At 54.7% G+C, this 23,004-nt stretch overlaps 1 protein-coding gene and 1 long non-coding RNA gene across 5 annotated transcripts in view; one reads left to right on the top strand and one right to left on the bottom strand.

Annotated features, from left to right (window-relative positions):
* The window catches only part of RPS6KA1 (ribosomal protein S6 kinase A1), a 37,016-nt gene extending 18,131 nt beyond the window's left edge, over positions 1–18,885 (bottom strand). Inside the window, exons 1-7 of one of the 4 annotated variants that reach the window (XM_044770105.2) lie at positions 18,663–18,885; positions 12,574–12,618; positions 4,178–4,294; positions 3,830–3,911; positions 2,004–2,084; positions 1,744–1,823; positions 539–645 (exon numbers count right to left, since the gene is read on the bottom strand). In XM_044770105.2, coding sequence (XP_044626040.2) covers positions 539–645; positions 1,744–1,823; positions 2,004–2,084; positions 3,830–3,911; positions 4,178–4,294; positions 12,574–12,618; positions 18,663–18,725 — 575 coding nt within the window. In that variant the 5' untranslated portion in view covers positions 18,726–18,885. Of the gene's footprint in view, positions 1–538; positions 646–1,743; positions 1,824–2,003; positions 2,085–3,829; positions 3,912–4,177; positions 4,295–5,161; positions 7,675–12,573; positions 12,619–18,662 lie in introns of those variants that run through there. The other 3 variants (XR_006527702.2, XM_014854973.3, XM_014854974.3) reach the window with 3 other exon arrangements.
* LOC139045342 (uncharacterized) lies at positions 8,285–14,419 on the top strand. Its single transcript, XR_011503529.1, has 4 exons — positions 8,285–8,506; positions 10,224–10,344; positions 11,698–11,812; positions 12,892–14,419. It is a non-coding gene; the product is annotated as an uncharacterized lncRNA (long non-coding RNA).
* Positions 18,886–23,004: the final 4,119 nt, after the last annotated feature.

Raw genomic sequence — 23,004 nt, forward strand, 5'->3', positions numbered from 1 at the left:
GAGGTACGTACTATTATGGCCCCATTTTCACAATGGAGAAACTAAGGCTCAGGGAAGTTGAGTAACTCCCCATAGTCACAGAGCTAATAGGTGGCAGAGACAAGATTTTGATTTGAGTTTGCCTAACTCTAAAGCCAGATCTCATTTCCCCTCAGCACCTGCTCCTGGCTCCCAAGCTACCATTTGAGGATACTCAGATGTTAAGGAAATTCTAGAGAGGGCCATATCAAGGAATGGCTTTTAATGGCGGCATCTCAGATGTCACACTGGATTAGCAAAAAAGGTAGGCAACACACCTGCATGGAGGTGCCTGGCCCTTGGTAATGGCAGAACTAGTGATTAGACAGGCCCCCAAGGTGAGCCTGCTGCCACTACCACTCTGTTCCACCCACCCACTCATGGGGCAACCCAAGAGAAGGGGATTTTCTTGGGGAGAGTCACACCCACCCCCGTCAGGGTGGCCCTGTCCTAGAAGAGGCCTCAGGGCCTGTCTCTGTACTCCCTAGGGAGGCCAGGGTGGGGCTGGAGTTTCACTCACTTCTCAGGCTTGAGGTCTCTGTAAATGATGCCCAGGCTGTGCAGGTGGTCCAGGCCCAAAGCCAGCTCAGCCAGGTAAAACTTCACATCCTCCTCCGTGAACATAACCTGCAACAGGTGGAAGGGGCCTTCCGCTGGGATTGGCTCTTCCTGAGGAACTGGGGCACTGGGCAGTCAGCAGCTTCCTGGTCTGGAGGGTCCACCTTGAGGAGGGCCCTTAGAGACCCCAGTGCCATACACGCTTCTCTTTATAAAAGGGTTTGGGGTATGAAATGACTAATATACAAGTCACTCATTTGGCATTGTTTGGAAATAGCAAATGGCTAGAAACAGCCCAAGGGTCAAGCAGCAGAAGGCTGGAATAAATTGTCTCTCCCCTGCATAATGGAGTGCTATGCAGCCACAAACCAGAACAAGGAGTTTCTCCATGTTCTGATAGATACGGATCCATCTCCAAGATATACTGTCGTGAAAAAAGCAAGGAACAGAGAGGAGTACATACAGAGTAGTACTTTTTACATAAGAAAGTGGGGGTCACAATTCAGAACATATATCAGAATGGTTTGTATTTCCAAAGGAACATGGGAAACTTAAACAAGAAACCAATAAAAATGTTTGCCTATGGGGGGTGGAAGGGGCTGGGGTGGGAGGAAGACTTCTCAATGAATATTTTTCTTTTCAATCATGTAAATGTATTACCTATTCAAACATTAAAATAACATTTAAAAAAATTTTTTAAAAGTTTGGTTCTCTTCTAAAGTTTCAATTGTATTGATGGTCCCATTTTCATATCTGGCTCAAATTCTTTTATGTCAATTCAAAATCCTTTTGGTTAACATGTACGACACAACATTAAATCTAGCTTTCTGGGTGGATTTGGGCTTCTCCCTATCCTCATGGCCCTGCTCAGGGCAGCCCTAGAAGAACAGAGGTGGAGAGGTGACAGCCACCCTTAGCTCCCCAGAATTAGGGTGGCATCAGATCCAGGGCCTGATCATCCTCAACCCATCTTGGGAGAAACTCTCAGAGGCTTTGCCAGGGTCGGGGCTCTGTCCCAGGATGGATTCCCAGGTCAGGGACTTCTAGGCAGGCCTAAGTGGTTCCAGGTCTCACTGGACATGTTCTGCACAGGGCCCTGGGATGGGGGGGCCTCACTGTCCCTCTAGCTCCACCTCGGGGCCCTCTGGCAGTGGGGTATCAGCTTACCTCTTTAGAGAGCCGTGTGAAGAGGTCCCCACCACGCAGGAAGTCCAGAATAAGATAGAGCTTGCCCTCGGTCTGGAAGGCTGGGGAGAGAGGAAAAGGCAGTGGTGGTGCCAAGTGGGCCCTGGGCCCTCCCCTCGGCCCCCAGCTCCCTTAGCCTCCCAGGTGGGAAGTGGGGCGACGTACAGGGAAGGCAGCAGCCCCTAGGCAAGGGCAAAGGTTGGCAGGTAGGGTGGGAACTCAGGAAGGGTCTGTGGTCTCACCATAGTGCAGCTTCACCACAAACGGGTGGTTTACGTCGGCCAGGATGTCTCTCTCCATCTTGGTCCGAACGCGGTCACGCACTGGCCAGAGGAGAAAGACAGTCGCCAAGAGTACAGCCACCCAACAGAGCCACCCCAAGACCTAGCTAAGAAGGGCTCTCTTTTCAACTTGTTCCTCACATGTCACGGCAGTGCCCAGGGTTGGGCCCTTGGTGCCCAGCTCGTCCCTCTAGTCCCATCTCTCACCTGCCCCATCGAAGGTCATTTAATCCAGCCAGTCCGAGCAATCTGTTCCTCTGTGTGCCCTCAGCCTTTGCCCCTGTGACTCTCCCTGGGATGCCTTCACTGGTCCCCTCTGCATCTGGCATAAAAACCCCAATTCCAGTCTAGGGGCTGGTGAGAACAGCCACCTGGGGAGCTAGTCAGAAAGGCCGATTCCCTGCTCTTGGGTCTGACCAGGCACCTCCCACATACTTTTTTTCTTTTTGTTTTAAAGAATAAAAGTCCCTAGGCAATTCTGATCATCAGCAGGTTCTTCTTTGACTCAGTTCAGGCCTCACCTCCTCCAGGAAGTCTTCCTTAACCTGCCAAGCTGAGTCAGGTCCTCTCTCCTACAGTGCTTATGTTTCCCCCTGCAGAGCACCTTTGACCCTGTCTTTTAATTTTTTATTTCCCTCACCAGACATGGCAGGGACCATGCTGGAGTTAACTATTCCAGTCACTGTTTCCCAAATACACCTTACATTTTCAAACTGCCCCTATGCTTTTGCTCAGGTAAACAGTTCCTCCTTCCTGGGGTACCCTTCTTCCACCATTTTCAATCTGGAAAGCTCCTAACTCATCCTTCAAGGCACAGTTCAATGGCTACTTCTTATGTGAGCCTACCCTCTGTGAGGCTGCCACCCACCCTCCTCAGGGCTCCCGGGTCCCAGCACTGACTGCACGGTACTACAGGGTCTGCTCAGCCTCTCCTGTCCCAGCCTGGGAGCCCTTCACAGCAGGCACCAAGTCTTTTCATCTTTCTCCTCCCCCAGGGCTCCCACCATCCCTCCTGGGGAATGACTCCCACCCTTACCAGGCTGGCCTTGGGGCACCAAAGTTACATCACTGCCACAGACAGCCCTTCATGGGCCACATGACTCCTAATGTCCTCAAGGCCAACTCTTCTGATTCTGCCCACCTCACCCCAACCAGGGCCCACTCTACCTGCTAAGTGGCCGCACTAGTTCCCAGGCTGCTCAAAGAGTCACTGTCCAGCCCAAAGCCCACTACCAACCACCCTTATGCCCTTTGTAAGTCCTAGAATTCTAGACCTGGGCTTGGGCTCCCTTCTGAACATCTCTGCCATCCATCGCTCTGTCACTGCCTTGACTCACCCTCTCCTACCCACCCTCTCCTACCCACCCAGATGCTTCCCTGGGCTCCCTGCCTCTTCCCTCCTGTCATTCTCTACCCTGAGAGGTCTCCCTCAGACTCTTCTAGAATTGTGAAACAATTCTGCTGACAGAAGGCCTCTGCCCAACCAACCTGATGCCTGATTTTTGAAGGCTCCACCACAGACACACTGCACTCACCCCTGCCTCCCTCCAGACATTCACTTTCAGGTATGGTCACTGGCACTTGGCTTGCAGGATCCTGTCTTTGCCATCATGTGGGGCGGGGGATTAAGGTGTGGCTAAGTACAGGCCTGTTTTTCTACCTTCAGACCAAGCACTCCTAGAGACAGAGCAATCTCCTCCATCAGGCCCAGGCCCTTGAGAGCTAGGCTCTACCCTCAATCCCTGTGCCTAGCCTTGGCTCTGCATGCGAAGGTGCCCTCCACTCACCTTTCAGCGTTGCCTTCTTTAGTACCTTCATGGCATACAGGTGCCCACTGTCAGGCCGGGTGATCTTCCGCACCAGGAAGACCTGAGAAGGCAGCAGGGGAAAAACAGAGAAGAAGCCGGGGAGGGGGCTGAGCCCATTAGCTCCCATCCTCCAAATACCAGGCTGACTTCTAACTTCCTTGAGCCTCAAGTTGACCTTTAGCCTTCCCTGGGTACCACGGTGACCTCTCATCCTCCCCTCAGACCCATCAACCCTTGCCCTCCGATCCTTTGAGCCCCAAGGTGACCCCTCACTCCCACCTCTGATAGGACCAGTGCTGCCCTCCCAGCAGTTGGCTCAGGACTCACTTTGCCAAAGGATCCCTGGCCCAGAACCTTGAGCAGCTCAAAATGGGATGGGTCAGCCTTCTCAGAGCCAGCCTTGACATGGTGCGTGATGGAGATCTCCTTGAGGATACCCTCATCCTGATGGAGGGATAGAGACGGTGGGCATAGTGGGTGCCATCCGGTCCAGTATGGGGCATGTTGCCCCATCTAAGTCCACTCCCACTGGACCTCAGCAGACAGGGCCCTCCAGGCCAAACCAGACAGCTACCCTGACAGGGCCAGCCTCTGGATTTGTCAACACCAAAAGGGCCTCAAAGGCTGGGGAGGGTCAAACTACCAAGGTGCCAGGTGAGGTAAGGCACTGCTCCTATTGCTTCTGCTGCTTCGGCCTGCTCAAGCCCAAAGGGACACCCAGGCATGGCCAGGCTGAGCCAACCCCAGGCTCTGGCTGAGGCCCACGCACCTGCCCCAGGTCCTCCCAGTGGGGCTCCCCTCCCCCTGCTTCAAAGATTTTGGTTTTGCCACAATAGGAAGTAGGGTTTATTCTCATAGTGGGGAGGCAGAGTTGGGCTTTCGTTCCCGGTCAGGATAGATGATTGGATCCCTCTGGCCAGAAGGACAGGGCTGAGATGCATAGGGACCCAAGAGTCACCTGAGACTCCCACCAACCCAGTGCGTGCCAGTCTGGGGCAGGTAGGAAGCTAAGGCCAGAGATGCCATGCCCCACACTCCAAAACTCCCTTCATACAAGTCTCCTAGAAACCCCTTGCCAGGGCCAAGTTGTGCTAGGATCCCTCTGCCCTCCCTCCAATCTGCCAGTATCGCCCCAGAGCCCTGACGGCCCTCCTGACTTGCCGAGGAAGTAAGCCTGGGCAGAGTCCAGTCACCCAGCAGGGCCAGGCCTGGGCTAGGCGAGCTCAAAGCCAGCTGAAGCCAAACTGGCTGCCCAGGCACCTGCTCCAAGGGCCACAGCCAGGCCAGGACTAGACATCTGGGCACACTCACCGAGTCCCGCCTGGGGCCAGAGCCAGGGCCAGGGGCAGGCAGAGAGGTCTGGCTGGTCCTGGGCCGCTGCTTCCTGGGCAGCCAGGGGAGCAGGGCCCGGAGCCGCAGACGGGGCGGCTTGGGATCCTGCTCCATCCGCCCGGCAGGGCCAAGGCACCATGGCAGGAGCAGGCAGCGTCCTGGCTGCCGAGGAGGTGGCCAGGCCCAAGGCGGATGTGCACAGTGAAGGCGGGGGTTGGGCCAGGCCCAGAGCCGCCAATCACTCAGGGCCTGTGGTTTCCCAGTTCCAGGCCTACACCCTCACCACGTTCCCTTCCTCTCTCTTCCCCCCTCCCCATTGCCTGAGGGCTGCCCTCTAGCCCTCCCCCCCATCCTCCCTGTGGGCCTAAAAAGGGAAGGCCCCAGGCCAACCCAGCTGCTGAGGAGTAGATGGGTACCCAAGAGGCAGAGACAGGTACCTAACATGTAGAGGCAGATAAAGAGGGACACCCAACAGGCAGAGGCAGGTACCCAACAGGTAAAGACAGATGAAGGCGAGCATCCAACAGGCAGAAGTAGGAAGAACACATATCTGATGGGTGGAGACAAATGGGGACATGTATCCAACAAGCAGAGGCAGGAGGGGACTCACACCCAACAGGCAGAGGTGGACAGAGACTCATACCTAACATGCAAAGGCAGATGGGGACACATATCCAACAGGCAAAGACAGATGAGGACATGGACCCAACAGCAGAGACAGATGGGGACCCAACAGGTAGAAGCAGTTGCAGGCTTGCATCCAAAAGGTGGACAGATGGGGACACATACTCAACAGGTGGAGACAGAAGGGGACATGACCCAACAGGCACTCAACACATGACATGTACCCAACAGGTGAAGACAGCCACTCATCAAGTGGAGACAGAGACAGGCACCCAATAACAGAGGCAGCTGGGCAGCAGAGACAGCTAGAGTCCACAAGGCCCAAGCAGACTGACAGATACCCAGGGCAGCCACTCAGGCAGGAAAGATACACAGACACCTAGAAAGTCAGGCCCTGGACTCAAAGGCAGAGCTCCATGTTCTGGCTGGTCTGCCTGGGGGTTAGCAAAGAGGTGAGGAGGCATCACTTGCAAATCCCAGCCCTTGGGAGAGCAGCCCAGTCTTTGTGGCAGACCCATCTCTGAGGCCTTCCATTTCTCTGGGATTTTCTTCCCATGCCAGGGCCTGAGGGGGCCCAGGACTAGGATAGTGGGCTGAGAGGGACATCTCCTGAGTATAATCTGATGGTTTTGACTCTGATCCAAATATCCCAAAAGCTGTTATCCTCATTTCAGGAACAGGAAACTGAGGCCCAGAGGACAGTGACTCACCCAGGCTCAAAATGAACCAGTGGCAGAGCCGGCTTGAACCCAAGTCCTTCCCCTGGTCATCACCTAGCCTGGGGTCAGCAGGACTCGAGTGCCAGGAAAGGGTGGGCAGGTAAGTGAGCCAGAGCCATGTCCTGCCCAACCAAGTCTGCCCCTCCCTCAGTACCAGGGTCAGTCTGGGGACTTCCTATTCTAGGACTTGACCCTCAGAGACACAGCCCCATCTTCAGAGGACCCTGAATAGCCACAGAAGCTGCAGCTGCAAAAAGCTGCAGGCTAATCAGGCCCCTGAGTGTAACCCGGGATGGGAGAGGCAGACCTAGTTCAGAGAGGGGCTGAGGTGGGCCAAGGCCACACAACAACCTCTGCCCATCCAGCCTTGAGGTCTGAGCCTCCACCTGTCTGTCTGCCTCTGACTGAGAACACTCCATCGGGACAGACGCAGTCACCCAGAAATCCCAGGGGACAGCGCCACCCCTAAACCCCTTCCTTTCCCAGAGTCATGGTGACAGACCCAAGTGGAGGCAGGCCAACCCTCTGCTCACCTTTCTGGGACAGGGAAGTAAGTCTCTCTCAACCCTGGGGAAATCTGCCGGGGTCTGCATGGTGGGGCTCAAGCCGGTGGCCAGAGGGCCCCGTTACTCCCCTTACTTCTGCTTTTTCAGCCTTCCCGGCCCAGAAGGCAGGGTCGCTGACCCCCTCCTTCTCACTTCCCCCTCTGCAGGGAGGAGGGACAGAGATGGGTCAGGCTCCCCTGCTGAGGAAGGGACACTACAGACTCCAAGCCCATGACTCCAGCGGGGCCCAGGGATACATCTCTCCTCATCTCCTCTGATCCTAAGGAAGGAAGACTGGAACACAGACAGAAGTCACAAGGCAATGAGGCGGCGACACAGCGGGCAGCACCTGCAAACAGCCCCTTGAGAGAATGTCAGGATGTCAGCTACTCAGCAAGGCCACAGGCTCTGGTTGCCCCAGCCCAGGGCGTAGACACTCCTTCCCATATAGTGACCTTCTCATAGCTGGGCCCACCCAAAATGGTAGCCCACAGAGCAAGCACCACCACACCCAGCCCTGCCCTGAAGAAGCCTGCTAGTCCAGGGCCCTGGGATGCGCAAGGGGGCAGAAAGCCCTAGCCCTAGCAAGGACCTCACAGAGGTCTGAGAGAAGGAGCAGGTAGTCATGGGGCAGGGGTTGACCAGGCCTAGCCCCCTTCCACATAGCCTTGCCACATCACTCACACCGGTATACCCACAGGAACTGACACACACACAAATACACACAGGCTGATGATCGGAAACCATTTCCACAGACATCCTCGATGTGGAAACACATGCCCCCACATACACATGGACTTCCCCTTCCAGTCCTCACAGGGCTTCCACTAATAGTCTGATGATGGCCTGCCGGGGGTTGTGAAAGATGCCTCCTTAGACTGAGGCCTCTCATTGCACCCCAGCTTCTTCAGGCAGGCATTTGGAGGCTGGGGCAGCCCTTGGAGCCCCAAAGCTCTCTAGGCCAGCACCAGCTGGGCCCCCTAACCCTCAAGTCCTTCAGAAGCAAAGGAAGACTCTGTGGCTAGCAGGGTACAGGAAGGGGCAACAGGAAGGAAACAGTCTCAGAGCTGCCTTCACTGAAGAGTATGTGCAGGGCCTGTGAGGCCTCTGGTGGCAGGAGGTGGGGAGGACAGATAGCAGACCACATCCCTTGGTCCCTGCCCCATTCCCCCCATAGATACTTCCTCTTATTTACTTCCTCCCACGAGGCAGCTGGGAGAGGAGCCCAGAGCCCCCAGCCTGATCCCTGGCCCATAGGGTCCCCACCCTGGGCCTCCCTCTACCAGCTGCAGCCCACGCCCACCTGCCAATCTCTGGCCCTAACGGACACCAACAGCCCCTTCCGCAGCTGGCAGCATCTGCAGGGCCTCCCAGGCGCTGCCCCCTCTGGTGGGACAGATGTCCCCAGACGAGTCTCCCAGCATGCCTCTAAGCAGGTGAGGAGGGGTCCACAGTTTTCGGGTATCCTTGATGGGGGAGTTGGCCTTTGGCACTAGGCTAGGATTGGTATGGAGTGACAATGAGAAGTGTGCCTCCTAATAATTGAACACGTTGCACGAGGCCATTCTTTCCCTCACCCTTTGCTGGTATGGATTCTGCCAGGCCCTGTGTCTTAGCTCCAAGGGAGGTACTGCTATCCCATTTCAGAGAGGAGGAAACTAGACTCAGAGAGAAAGTGACTTGCCCAAGGCCACATGGCTAGAAAGGGGGAGAACTAAGAGCAAAATCAAAGTCCATTTGCTTCCGAAGCCTACACTCAAACATTTTACTATCGCCTTCCCAGCAAGGCCAGCCAGCCTGCCTCCCCTTCGGAGTGGTATACTCACAGCTACTGGCCTGCTGTTCTGTCCCCAGGCTAGCAGCCAGACACTAGGAGGCGCACACGTTAAGGCAGACTAGGGCCTTGTCCTTAGGCAGCTCTTGAAAATAAATACACGACAATAAAACACAACTGTCCTGGGACAGAGCTGCAATCAAGGTGCTGTGGGTGCGGAGAGGCAGTAACCATCTGCCTGAGGTGAGGTCTGGGAAGACCTTCCAGGTCAGGGGCAGTCCAGCTGGACCCTGAGGATGAACAGGAGCTGGCCAAGCAGAAAGGAGGAAAAAAGACATTTCATGCAGAGAGAGACCAGTGTGAACAAGAGGCTGAGGCCAAGAGCACAGGGTGGGAAGTCAAGAACTGGCTACTCACTAGCTGAGTGTTCCCATGCAAATTGCTTTCCCTGTCTGAGCCTCAGTTTCCTCCTCTGTAAAGAGTGGTTAAAACTAGATGTTTCACCCTCAGAAGGTTGTTTCTAGAAGCAAAATGGGCCACAGAGACAAAGGAATGTTGTAAACAGAACTTCTCCCTGGGTTAGATGGGCAGTCGTATTGCTTCAGGGTTTCTTCAGGGCAGGCTGAAGGGACAGAGCCTGGCCACAGGGTCCCAGGTACTGGAAGGGTGGGCTAGCCAGCCCTGGCCAGTCCAAGGGAAGTTACCCCCAACACCTGAGGCTCCCAAGGCTCCCCGAAGTCCACAGTCACATCCTGCCTGAGCGCCAGCCAGGGGAGCATGAGGGATCCGGGAGGGATCAGGGTTTCATAAACAGGAAGAGAGGAGGGGAGGGGGGAAACGCTCAGTTCTCAAAATAGACCTGCAGGCGCTTCAAAGGGGTCCAGCTCCGGAGATAGCTGGGGGAGGGGGCCTGGGGTGCCCAGTCCACTCCCAGGAAGAGAGGGAAGGTGAATGGAACCCCAGTGTGCCTAAAGACACCTGGTGCGCCCAGGAGGCTGAAGGGATCTGGGGAGCTCTCACCCTAGACTGCTGTCCACACTATGGCTGCTAAAACCCAGATCCCCCTTTCTGCCTGAAACGAATAAAATAAACAGGTATTAAACATCAACATTGTGCCTCAAACCTTGCTGGAATCTTTAATTTATACGCATCACATTCCCTCCTCCGGGTGGCCCTGAGGGATGGTAGAGTCCACTCTTTCACAGGACAAGCATATGAGCCACAGAGGGGCAAATCCCTTGCCCAAGGTTATAAGGCAAACAAGAAAGAGGGGCACGATTCTGAACTCAGAAAGCCTGACTCCCAAATCCCCCTCCTTGCCTCTTCTCCACCTGGAAGGTCCACTTCTCTCTGCAGCTGCCCAAATTCTGCCTTTCCAGGTCCAGCGAAATGCCAGCTCTGCAGGGAAGGTGGCCTGGTGCCCCACAGCCCATCCCAACCTTTCCTTCTCTGCCACAGACATCTCATCGTGCCACCAAGAGAAATGTGGGCACCTGGAAGGTAGTATATGTCTCTCTCAATATGGGGCCTGGCACTGAATGGAGGTTCTCTGTGCCCACAGCCATGTTCCTCCCCATCACAGCGCACCCACCACACAGCTTTCCTGTCTCTATGCTCCCTGAGACTGGGGGTGTGGACTTCATTTTGGGGTCCCCCAGTGTTACAGCAGGGTACACCAAAAGTCTGATGAAGCAAAGGACAAACCAGACCACTGCCAGCTCATTCCACTGCACAAAGTGATGAGGTCCTGACCACAGGCTGAGCGCCCCATGGTGTGCTGAGCCCAGAAGCGGGCCCTGGGGATACTGTGAGGTTCTGGGGCAACAGAGAAGATGGGTAAGAGGATGCCTAGGGATGGTGTTACTTGGGGTCACAGGGACCCAATGCTCCTCCTTGTCAGCATTCAGTGTTCCCTGAACTGGAGAGAGTGTGGGCCTTGTGGTCAAGCAAGACTTGACTCCATTACTCACCAACTATGTGACCTTGGGCCTCAATTTCTCATCTGTAAAATGGGGATAGTAACAATCTCCACTTCTGAGGGTTTTGTGAGAACTAAACATAAAGTTCCTGGTGTGGTGTCAGATGTGGGTTAAGCTCTTTCTTTTCCTTTTTCCTTTTCTTTTTCTTTCTTTTTCTTCCTTAACATGGGATTCAAGGCTCCCCTGCCCCATTCATCTCCAACCACATCTCCCTTCCTACTCCAGGATCTTCTGCTCTAGAGCAGGAGTCACAGGCTTGGGGTCGAATGTAGGTTACCTGCCTGGGCAAGCTCCTGCCTTCCCCTAACCAGTGCCTCCAGCTCTTGAGGTGAGAAGCTGCACCCAGCACCAGCCCCCCTAAAAGCTGCAAGCTCCTCTGCAACCTCCAGAACTTCAGCCCCAAGATCTGAACATCCTGGGTTACAAGGCCTTCATTTTGTTACTAGGCGACTAAGGGCAGCTACTTTATGGGAGGAGATTCTCCAAGACATGGGGCTGAGACAAACCAAGGGGCCCAGTTCACACCACTGAGCCTGGCCTCTGGTGGCCCAAGGTTGCCACGGTAACCAAGAGAGGAGTGGGTGGGAGACTACTTCTCTCACCCGGTCATACCCTAGGCAGCTCAGCTCTCTTAGGAGGCTGAGTCAAGGCAAACATCAAGACCAGCCCTTGGTCTATCTCAAAGGTCGAGCTTATGGCAGGTCTGGTGCCCAGGCAGAGGCCTGAAGGGTGTGGCCACTGGTAGGAAGCTGAGCAATACATCGGGGCATTCACACTGCTGGAGCTGAAGTCACCGGGCGCCAGGGAGTTACTACTTCATTTGTCCTTCACTTCACTCCTGTGTTACATAGGCACTATTATCCCCAATTTACAGATGGTGAAACTGAGACTTGGAAGGGAGAAGAGCTTCTGGTCAAATGCTGAGGGTGGACCCAGGACTTGAACCCAGGTCTGCTCTACTGCCAGAACCCATCCTCTGTCCTGCCTAGGTAGGTTCCAAAGCCCCTTCACAGCCAGCAGCTCTGTGACCTCACAGTTCCTTGAGAATTGGGTGTGATCTTTCTCAACAGAGAAATGAGAAAGCCCAGGCCCCGAAGTGACAAAGGACCCACCCAAGGTCACACAAATGTCACCCAGCCCCAGGTGCTTTTGTCAAGCACAAAACCAGCAACTGGGGCTGAGGGGCTAAAGAGAGGAGCCCAGGGGAAGCAGAAATAGCAGGGGTGAGGGAACCAGCCTCAGGCTGGGAGGTGGAAGCCCTGAGAAATGGCCTATGTGCCACATGCCAGGCACTGGGCCCTGGTTAGACTTGAGAGGCCACCAGGTTCCCTCTAGTGCCACATGCCCAGATGATTCCAGGCTCTCATCAGGCCCAGCTGACCTGAGCCTCTGCCATCACCCCTTCAGCCCTCTCCTAACAGCCGGCCCAGCCTCTATGAGTAAATAAACTGAGGAAGTGTCCTGGCCTGGGTGATGGGTAACCAGAGTGCTAGACTGGATTCTGCTCCTGACCCTGTCTGGGCCACAGTGCCCTCACCTAAGAAATAGGAAGGTTGGAGCAAGGGAGCTCTCTGTACGAGTTTACCTCGAGGATTAGGTTAGAACAGGGATTAGGTGAGCTGGGCAAAGGGGAGAGAGGCCAGGGCCCTCACACCCAGGTGGGACAAGGGCAGGCCTCCCTCCTCTATAGCCATGTAAATAGTCCCCCTCCCCACAGTCTCTAGCTCAGGGTGCTAGCCCTGGTCCTTACCTTGGATGGCTGAAGTCCAGTGTCTTCCCCTGAGGCCTGTCCATTCTGAAAAGGAGAAGGGAGATTGGGGGACATTGTCAGAACTTACCAGCGTGGGACAGAGCAAAGACAGACCCTGCAGGGCACGCCCCACACCGCCCCCCCACCGGCTGCTCCTAATAGCTAGAGAGGCCATGCGGGGAGGGCAGGAGTTCTGAGTGGGTCCCCTCTACCTCCACTTTCCCGGTGAGGGGGCAGGTATCAAGCTCTCCTGTGACAGCCCCTCACATTTCAGGCAGAGCACTTCCCGACACTCCTTCCCTCATGCTCTCTGCCTAGCAAACACCTCATCTTTGAAGATTCAGCTCAAATATCACCTCCTCCCAGTGAGAAGGAAAGCGTATGTGTGGCTCCCAGCTCTGCCAAACTGTGTGACTTTGTGCCAACTCATCAACTGCAAGAGGCCTCAGTTTGCTGATCTGTAACCCGCCTCTCAGAGTTGCTGCAAGGGTGGAAGGAGACAAAATCTGGGAAAGTATCCAGCCCAGAGATGCTGGCTGCCCTGGCCTTGCCCCCCCACTAGGACTCCTCCCCTCGCCAGGCAGAATCACTGCTGTCCCACCGTGCCCTTGCGTTCCTTCACTACAGCACTTGTCACAGTGCAGGGACTATTTACACACAGGCCTGCCCTTCCTAATAAACGGGGAGTCCTGGGAGGGCAGAGATTAGGGCTTGGTGCTAACAGCTGCTCTCTTCCGAGCCCCTGCCACATGCCAGGGACTGGGCTCAGTGCCTCACACCTGTGGCACCCTTAAATCCTCATGACCTGGCAGGTAGACTCTGGCCCCATTTGGCAGAGAAGAAACTGAGGCTCAGAGGGGCCTAGTGATGGCACCTAAGGTCCCACAACTGGTAAGCAGGGGTTCAAAATCTGATCTCTGACGCCCAGGAGGTGCTCATAAAATGTATGCTGAAGAGCTGCTCACACCTCTGTAGGAACTAACTGTAGAGAGGTGGGTATTGAGCCTATCTCTGGGCAGCCCTGCATTTCCAGCCCCCAGGCTTTGCCCCCAGGTTGGCATTATTCACCCGGGGATACCAAACCCAGCCTATTCCTTTCCTGTGTGATATGAGGTGAGTAACCTACCCTATCTGGGCCTTGGGAAACTGAAAGGAGCTGTCTCCACCCCTCCTGGCACAACAAGAGTGTGGTGAGCCAGAGTAGAGGCTCCTAACGGCTAGGAAGGCCCAGTCTAGGGCAGGTCAGGACTTTGGAGCCAGGGGCTGGGTCCACAGGGCAGCTGTGGCTTTGCTTGGCAGAAGCAGGCACAGCTGTGCTCTGCCCATTACATAATCTCCCTGCCCCTGGAGCAGCTCCCCTGCCTCGCCCAGGACATCCTGCCCCCCACCTCCACCCCCCAGTCCCTTTAATAACCCTCATCCTCCCCAGGGACCTGTGTTCTTCAGGTCCCTCCATGCACTCATACACATACACACTGTCATCTCTCAGCAGCCTGGGAAGAAGGGCCAGGTTGACCTGGCCTGGGGTAAGGGGAGGAGGCGCGGATTTGTAGACTGAGTTCTACTTCACCGACATTCTAGATACTTGACATAATTCCCACAGAAGGTCACAACAGCCTACACACCAGCCTTGCCACGCCCTCCCCCCCCCCCCAATCCAGCCCCGCCTTCCTCATTTCAAACCTCATCCTTCCTAAAACTCAACTGTGATCAACCTCAGCGATCGACTCCCTCGGTCACTTACTCACTCACTCACTCCTTATTGAGAGCTTTCTGTGTACCAGGCCCTAAACCCTTCCATGGCTTCCCACTGCCTGCAGAATAAAGTTCCAGTTACTTGGCACCGTGTTCAAGGCCATCATCTCCAACTGCCCAACACAGGTGATTAAGACTGTGGGTTCTGAAACCTGACCTTGTGGGTTCAAATTCTGGCTTCTACCACCTGCATGACCCTGAGGTTACTTCATTTCTCATGGCTTCAGTTTCCTTATCTGTGAAATGGTGATAAAAGTAACGTACCTCATCTGGTGGCTGCAAAAAGCAAACAGTGCCTATAAATATGTCCATCTGGCACGTAATTGGTCCACAGACAACCGCCATTATTATTATTGGGCAATATTCTTGAGCTAAACCAAATGACCTGAGACCCTGGACAGACCAGCTTGTTTTATATCCCCAAGCACTTGCATGGTGGCTCCTTCCACCAAGAAAACCCTTCCTTCCTTGTCACTTTGGCAAACCCTTGGTCTTGTTTCAAGACTCAATTCAAACATCATCTCCTCTGTCTGCACAGCCTCAAATCCTTTCCTCCCTCCTCTGGGCCCCACAGCACTGAGAAAACTGCAGGTTAACTCAGAAGGAGCCATGGCTTGTCTATCACCATCTCCTTGGCACCCAGCTCAGGGTCCAGTCTGTCATATGAAAGCTCAGCTCAGCAAAGAGAGCAAGGAGGCCAGAGCAGGTTCTATTACTTCCATTTTTCAGATGATATTCAGAGAGTTAAGGAACTTACCTGAGGTCCCTCAGCTAGCTGGTGACAGACATGGGGCCATAACCCAAAGTCACATGGCTGCAAGCCTGAATCCCCAGTAAAGCAGGCAAGGAGGCAGTGGGTGTACCCAGAAGTGTGAGAAGTGAGGATGACTCAGGGAACCCCATAGGCCCTGTTTAGCTGCCTCCAGTCCCAGGGTCTCTGGCCTGGGTGCCATCCTCATGTAGCTCTATGTCTGTAAGAGCTGATGCACAAGGTCTCTAGAGGGGAACAGGCAGCTCCGGAGAAAGGACTGGGAGTGCAAAGAGGACCACGGATGAGCTTCCCCCTCAGGATCCTGGGAAGAAGGGGTTTGTTTGCCTCTCTGGCCTACCGCTGCACAGATAGTAGAAAGAACACAGCTGCTGTGCAGCCAGGAAGACATAACCACTACTCCTAGCTCTGCCGGCCACTCACTCTCACCTTGGGTCTGTCACCTCACTTACTGAGCCTCGGTTTCCTCATCTGTACCACAAGTGCAGGTCTGTCTTGTTCACAGCTGCACCCTGTTGCTTAGAATCATACTTAACACACAATAACTGCTCAATAAATATTTATTGAATAAATGAAGGAAAGAAAGGGACAATGATGCTGACCCTGCAGTATATTGAATGAATGACCTTGTCTAAAAAGTCTGGTACAAGAAGGGCCCTTTGACCTCTTAAGAGGATAGAAATCCACTCTCCTCTCTCTTCCTCAGAGAGCACTGCTCCTGAGGACAGCTGCCCAGGGCCCCCAGACCACTGCGCCCCCTCCCCAGAAGTCAGCAATGAGTTCTAACAGGCGTTCTTCCTTCACCCAAGCAGCTCTGTCTTTGGAAGAGGGGCCCAGGGCAGTGTCTGGAGAAGCCGGGCAGCAGATGGGCAAAGACAGCACGTGCCCCGCAGGCAGGAAGTGCCCCAGGAGCTGGGTTCACAGCCCAGCGCTGGCAGTCCTGTACGCTGCTGGAGGCTGGGGGCCAGGTGCCAGGGCCAGTTGGCACCAGCAGCCCTCAGCAAAGGCTGGACAGGGGCCCTGTGGGACAAGGAGAGTTTGCCAATATCTGGAGCCTCCTTTGGAGTACCTTCTACCTGAGCCAATTTGACCGAGCCCTTCCCCATCCTTGAGCCTCCCGTCACTTGGAAGAAGGCAACGAGACATCTGGGTTCCAATCCTGGCTCTGAAATAGTCCATAGGCCAGTTCTCCTCTCTGAGTTCAGCTGTCCCTTCTGAAAATGGGGATAATAATCCTTACCTTGAGATGTTGTTTTGAGAATTATTATTTTAACAAGGTGACCTAGGTGAAGCAGGGTGGGTGGCACATAGCAAAGCTCTGCACATGGAAGGGCTGGACCTGGGGACAAGGTTTCAGCTTTCAGCAGGGCCAGGGAAGAGCCAGGCAAAATCCTCACCCACACTGCCAACAGCTTTGCTCCACCTGGGCCACACCCTGGGCCAGGCCCTGCCTCCCAGCAGCCCATTTTTGGCAGCGTCATAGGGAGGGCAGGGCAATTCAGATCCCAGGCCTCTGCCAAATGCTCCTGCCAGCCCCTTGCCTGCCTCCTTCCCAGTCAGGAGCCAATAGCAGCGCCTATACCTGCAGGTCAGGCTGCTGTATCGCTTACATGTCACCTGGGCTAAGAACAGCAAGGCCCTGTTCTCCAGTGAGAACAGCCCAACCGGCGCCCTGGCTGCCCTATGGCTCCTGTTACCCAAACAATAACACCCAGTCACCTGGCACCTCCATGGAGTCGGGGAGGGGGAGAATGGGCAGCAGTATCCAGGGCTCTGCACCCTCTCAGGCCCAGGAAGACGAGGATAGAACCCAGCCCTGACCACTGGAGAAACAGAGGCCCAGAGAGGCTAAGGACTGACTGGGTCGCACAGCATTTCCAAGGTAAAGCTCCTGGAGAAATCACAGCACTCCCCCACCACAACCCAATCCTAGGAAATAAGCCAGTCTTCTCCTCTCACTCAACTCAAAACTGAGTTGAGTTTCCTGTTTAAAGCTGGCCCCCTGGTTAAGCTGGCCCCTGCCTCAGGATTCCCCAAAGGGAGGCAGAAAGTAGTGCCCTGAACTGGGAACCGAGCTCCTGGGAGTCTGCCTTCCCTACTAGTATAACCCAAGGTAGATCTTGGGTTAAGCACCTCCGCGGCCTCTCCCATCTATCCTCCTCTACGGACGCCTAGGTTGCAGGGCCTGCCAGGGCAAAGGAATCCACCTCTGAGTCCCCCCACCACCCGCCAGGTCCTGGTGGCCCAGTCCTGGGGCTGGGAGGGGGCTGGGGGTTGCAGAGGGCAGTGTTCCTCACCTCGGAGGGTGAGTCAGCGAGAGAACCTCTGAGAGCTGTGCAGGGCCTGTAAAAACCCCATGGCAGGGATCCCAGAGCAATTTACTTCGAATTGCGCCTTCAGGTTGGTTACCTAATCCTGCCGCGCCCACCCTCCAATAGCCAGTGTAGGCCATGACCATCCCTTTAAAGGGGCAGCACATCCTGAGTGCTGGGGACCCGCGGTCCTCGCTCTGATCTGTAACCCTGAGAGGCAAGGCACTTGGTGACTGCCCCAGGTAAGTGAGGGCAGAGGAGGGGACCTAGGCAGGGGATAGAGACCCAAGCCAGGAGAAAATCACCTTGGCTCCCAGGCTCACGGAGGTCTCCATACCCTCTCTGCATACTCCGCGCATCCCCTCTGGAAAGAGAGTATCGCCTGCCTCCTTCCCAGCATGGGGCTGAGGGAAAAGTTTTCAGGACCTGCTGGTTCACAGGCTTGACCTTGACCCTGGGGGTCAAAGGGCACAGGAAGAGCTGGCCATCTGCATGCTTAGGGCCTAGCACCACAGAATCCTCCGAGGAGGAGGGCAGGAGCTGCTCCTGGGAGAGGCTAGGCTGGCAGAGGCCAAACTCCTCAAGGGCCCAGCCCTTCCTATGGCAGGAGGCACCAAGGTCTTCCCCCTCTCCAGGAATAATCTTCACAAAGTCTAAGGGCTTTTCTCCCACTCTCTTCTCCACAGTCCGGGGCAGGGACACAGGCGTCCTCTGGCCCTAGCCTCGGGACAAAGGAAACCAAGAGTTTCAGCCTCAGACGGGCGGTGTCACCCCACATCCCACAACTACCAAGAGTCAAGGGGGGCAATCCTTCTAGGGTCAGCAGCGGAGAAGCGGGGAGCTCCAGGTAGGGCGCTGGGAGACGTCAAGGAGAAGAGGGGGTCCCACGACCCTTGTCTCTTGTAGAATCTCAGACATCTGGCACCCCAGCCCTGCCCGTCTGCGCTAATGAGAGAAGCTCCGACAGCTCCCGGTACGGGTCCTAGGTATGTGGGGTGAGGAGGGCCAGATCCCAGTGCCCCACGGGATCCCCTCTCCAGGCTAAGAGGGTTCTTGGCGCTTGGCGAAACTGTCCCTCGCGCACTCACACCCGGGGCATAGGGGGGTGGAGCCGGAGAGGGAGCAAGAGATCGGAGGGCACTCGCGCGCTCGCGGGCGCCTGCCAGGCTGCAGCGGCGCCGCGGGCCGCCCCGCCCTTCTGGGGACCCGGGCTCGCCGGCCGCCGGCGCCCGTCCCCCGCCCCGCTCACTCACCTCCGGGTCCAGCGGCACCAGCTCCATGAGCGGCCAGGGCTCTCTGAGCTGGGCGAGCGGCATCGCGCCGCCGCCGGGCCGCCTGCGCTCCTCCGACGGCCCGGGCCGCGCCGCCTCCCGGGTCCCGGGCTCCCCGGCTCTGCTACCCCGCGCCCCCGCGCCCCGCTCCGAGACCCTCGCGCTCCGGCTGGGCCGTCCGCCGCCGCCGCCGCCGCGGCACTCGCACTTCGGCTCCCTCCGTCACCGGGCGCCGCCGCGCCCATTGGCTACCTGCGCGGGGGCGGGGCCGCCGAAGCCCCGCCCCAGCCCCCGCGGCGCGGCATTCCCCGCATGGACCCCCGCCCCCGCCGCGCTCCGCTCCACCCAGCAGAGGCCCTCCTGGCTCCTCCCCGCCAAGCCTTGTACCCCCGCGCGGACCGCGCCAGGGCCAATGCTCTCCGCGACTCAGTTCGTTTGGCCTCGCTCCCCAGATGTTCCTTCTCCCCGCAGCGGAGAGAACCCCCGTGTTCCCCCTGCCCTCCCCACACTCACACCGAATGTCCCGAGCCTGACCCAGGCAGAGGCTTGAAAGGAGCCTGGGCCCCACTCACCTCAGGCCCTCACCTCACAAGGCCCTGGGGATCCCCACTACGGAAGCCAACACTGGGATCCCCTGGGGAGCTCACCGCCCCAGCCCCGGGTAGGTTCCAAGTCTTCTGTCACCACCATCAGGATCCACAGCGCCCCCAGAATGATTTCCTCATACGCATTTTTTGCAATCTGTAGTTGAGGGGGCTTCTTTCGAGCCAAGCCTCCAGCTGCAGGCCCAGCTCTCTTCTGATTTGCCTCGCTCTGAGGAGGGCAGGGCCTAGGCCCCCAGGATTGACCGACACTTGGGCTGTACTTGGAGTAAAAGGCCAGAGACAGGGATTGCCCCCTGGAGAGATTTAGCTTCCACCTAAAGAGGTGTTAGGGGTCCAGGAGTGGTGAGATTTATTCATACATGGGGGAGTGGAGAGATGGGCTTGTGGGTTTCATGGGTAGCGGGAAGAATGGCCAGTTATTTGCAAAGCTATTCTAAGGCAGGGGGATGGAAAAGATTGTTTCTCAGAAGCCTTCTGCGAACCAGGCTCCACCAACATGTGATTTCCTTCAATCCTGACCACCACCTACTTTACAAATGGTAAAACAGCCTCAGAAAGATGAGGTGACTTACCCAAGGTCACAAAGCAGGGGGAGAACATATTAGGACTTTAAAAAAAATCAAAAGGAATCAAGATGTCTCCTAAATCCAGATGTTCCCCTTACTCCATGACTTTGCCAGAGTAGCACCTCAGCTGTTGAAGTGAATTGAGTTTTCAGTGGAAGACTTTGGAACCCAACACATCTGAGTTTGAATCCTAGCTCTGCCACCTCCTTAACATTGGAAAACTCATTTTATGTCTCTAAACCTCAGTTTCCTTATCTGTAAAAGGGGAATTATAATCCCAGTCTTTCAGGTATATACTGAGGACTAAATTCATTTTAATTCAATAAATATTTATGGCTATATATTACATGCCAGGTTCTCTTCCTGAGCATGTATTGTAAACCAGGCCTGCTTCTAGATGCTGAAGATATAGCAATGGACAAAACAAAGTGCTTGCTCCCAGGAAATTTATTTTCAGTCTGGTGCAATTAAATAAGTAATTACAGCTCACACTAACATAGCACTTACTATGGACCAGGCACCGTTCTAAGCACTTTACCTGTATGAATTCATTTAATCTTCACAACAGCATTATGAGGTAGAGGCTGTTATTATCTCCAGTGTACAGATGAGGAAACAGGACAGAGAAGTTAAGCATCTCATTCTCTGGGTCCCTCTGAGGTTACGCAGCTGGAAAATGGCAGAGCTGAGAAACAACTCTGACAGTGTGGGCCCTGACTTTGTCTCCTTTCCCTTGCTCTCCACCTCCCTGTTGAGAAAAGGTGAGGGCTAAACCAGAGCCTGGACCAGAGTTGGCAGCCGTTATTTTATTTTTTTCCTTTTTCTCCCCAAAGCCCCCCAGTACATAGTTATTTATTCTTCGTTATGGGTCCTTCTAGTTGTGGCGTGTGGGACGCTGCCTCAGCATGGTTTGATGAGCAGTGCCATGTCCATGCCCAGGATTCAAACCAACGAAACACTGGGCCGCCTGCAAGCAGCCGTTATTAACGGCTATTAGTTTAGTATTAGTATCACCCAGTTCAGTTGCCTCAAACGAGTTTGCAATGCCCCTACCCCTGCTGCTCAGGGCTAGTGTTGTAATATTTGGACATGCTTAGACTAAATAATTGTTGTGAATGTGAAATTCAAATTTAACTGGGTATCCTGTTTGCTTTTGGGGGTTTTTTTGGTGAGGAAGATTGGCCCTGACCTAACATCTGCAGCCAATCTTCCTCTTTTTTGCTTGAGGAACATTGTCGCTGAGCTAACATCTGTGCCAATCTTCCTCTACTTTATAGGTGGGATGCCACCACAGCATGGCTTGACGAGTGGTGTGTAGGTTCATGCCTGGGTTCCAAACCCGCAAACCTGGGCCACCAGAGTGGAGTGCATGAATTGAACTACTATACCACCAGGTCAGCCCCTGGTATCCTGTGTTTTGATTTGCTAAATCTAATAATCCTACTTGGTGCTCAGAACAGATTGCACACAGGTGCCAAATATCTGACAGCAAGCCAGATTTGTTAGACTTAGGGAGAGACACTGAGATGCAGAGAATGAGGGCAAAGGACTGGGCGAGGGAGATGGGGTGGATGGCTGGGAGTGGAGGAGGTGAGGAGAAAGCAGGAGTGATTTTGCCTTCAGTCTGCCGCTTTCCTGGGGCCTCTGGCCCTCTTCCTTCCCCTTCTTACAGGAAGGAATTCCCTATCAAGTGCCTCATCTCAGCTTAAGGACTGTGTAGTGATTGTGCTTTTCTATGACTAAGTTTCACTTCCTATGTCCCCTCTCTCAAGGTTATTGGAAAGTCAGTGGGTCATGCTGGAAAAGAGGGTGCCCAGAGGACACGTGGGCCCTGCCTGGGGAGCTTGGGCAGGTCAGCCTACCCATCTGTGTTGTAGGGATAGCAGTCGCTCAGCAGAGAGCTGTAGAAACTAAACCATAGCCTACAATGGACCAGGCGTGCTGCAGCCTCAGCTCACAATTTTCTCTCTAGGCTCTAGCCACACTGACTTTCCTTCAGTTCTCCTGCCACAGGGCCTTTGCACATGTTGCTCCCTGTACTTGAAACTTTGTCCCCTCTCCCTCAAGCCAGCTTATCCCCCCAGTCACTTCCTCTGGGACATCTTCCCTTACCTCCCTGTTATACACACAATGGATACTTCTCCTTAGTGCCTCTAAGGTTGTACCTTGTCATGTGTTTATATGATTATTTGATTAACATCTGTCCCTTGAATTAGATGGTAAACTCTGAGAGGGCAGCAGTCATGTCTTCTTGGCTCTCCATTGTCTTCCTCACTCCTGACACACTGCCTGGCACAAAGTAGGTGCTCAAAGAGGCTAAGTGATGTATCCAACATTACCTGGCTATGAAATGGTAAATCCAGGACTCAGACCCAAATAATCTAACTCCACAAAATGCTACACTCTGCATAATGGATAAATGCTAGCTATTATTATTAATAATAATATGGGGTTAGAACAGGCTGTTCTGGGCGGTCACTTGAGGTGTTTGTTAAATGAATGACTCATGAGTGTGAAAGGACTTTGCTGGACACAAGCGAGGTTATTATTCTGTACCCTGTTGAAGAGATTTTTCTGGCGTGGAGCAGGGGGCTGAACTGACAGGGGCTGAGAGCTGGATTTTGGGTCCTTTTACTGCAGCCTGGGAATGTGTTTGCTATAATGTTCAAGAGCACAGCGTCTGGATGGGCCCTTCCCTGGGGAGAGGGTCTGTTGTCATTCTTTCTTGGCCTTTCAGTAGAGGAGGGTCTTGGCAGACGTGTCTCCTGGCAGCAGGTGGAACAGGATGAAGGGCATGATCATAATGATGGTCACCTTCAACAAGTGATTACACAGTGCCAGAACTTGGCTAAGCATTTAGATAACAATAATCACAAACTGTGAGGCCTTATTGAGAGAGAAATATGCGACCTGCCTGCAGCTGAGTGTTTCACAGGCAAGAGCTCATCAGGTCATCCCAACAATACCGTGAGACAGAAATTACTGTCCCCATTTTCCTGATGACAAAACCGAGGCTCAGAGAGGGAAGGGTTGCCCATGGTCAGACAGCTAGTAAGTACTGCAGCTGGGTTGGGAACCCACTTCTCTCAGACTCAAAAGCCAGTGCTCTTAATCACTTCACTACACTGTAAGCCCAGAAGGGGGTGTGGGGGT

Source organism: Equus asinus, chromosome 5, assembly GCF_041296235.1.
Source record: "Equus asinus isolate D_3611 breed Donkey chromosome 5, EquAss-T2T_v2, whole genome shotgun sequence".
Classification (NCBI taxonomy): Eukaryota; Metazoa; Chordata; class Mammalia; order Perissodactyla; family Equidae; genus Equus; species Equus asinus.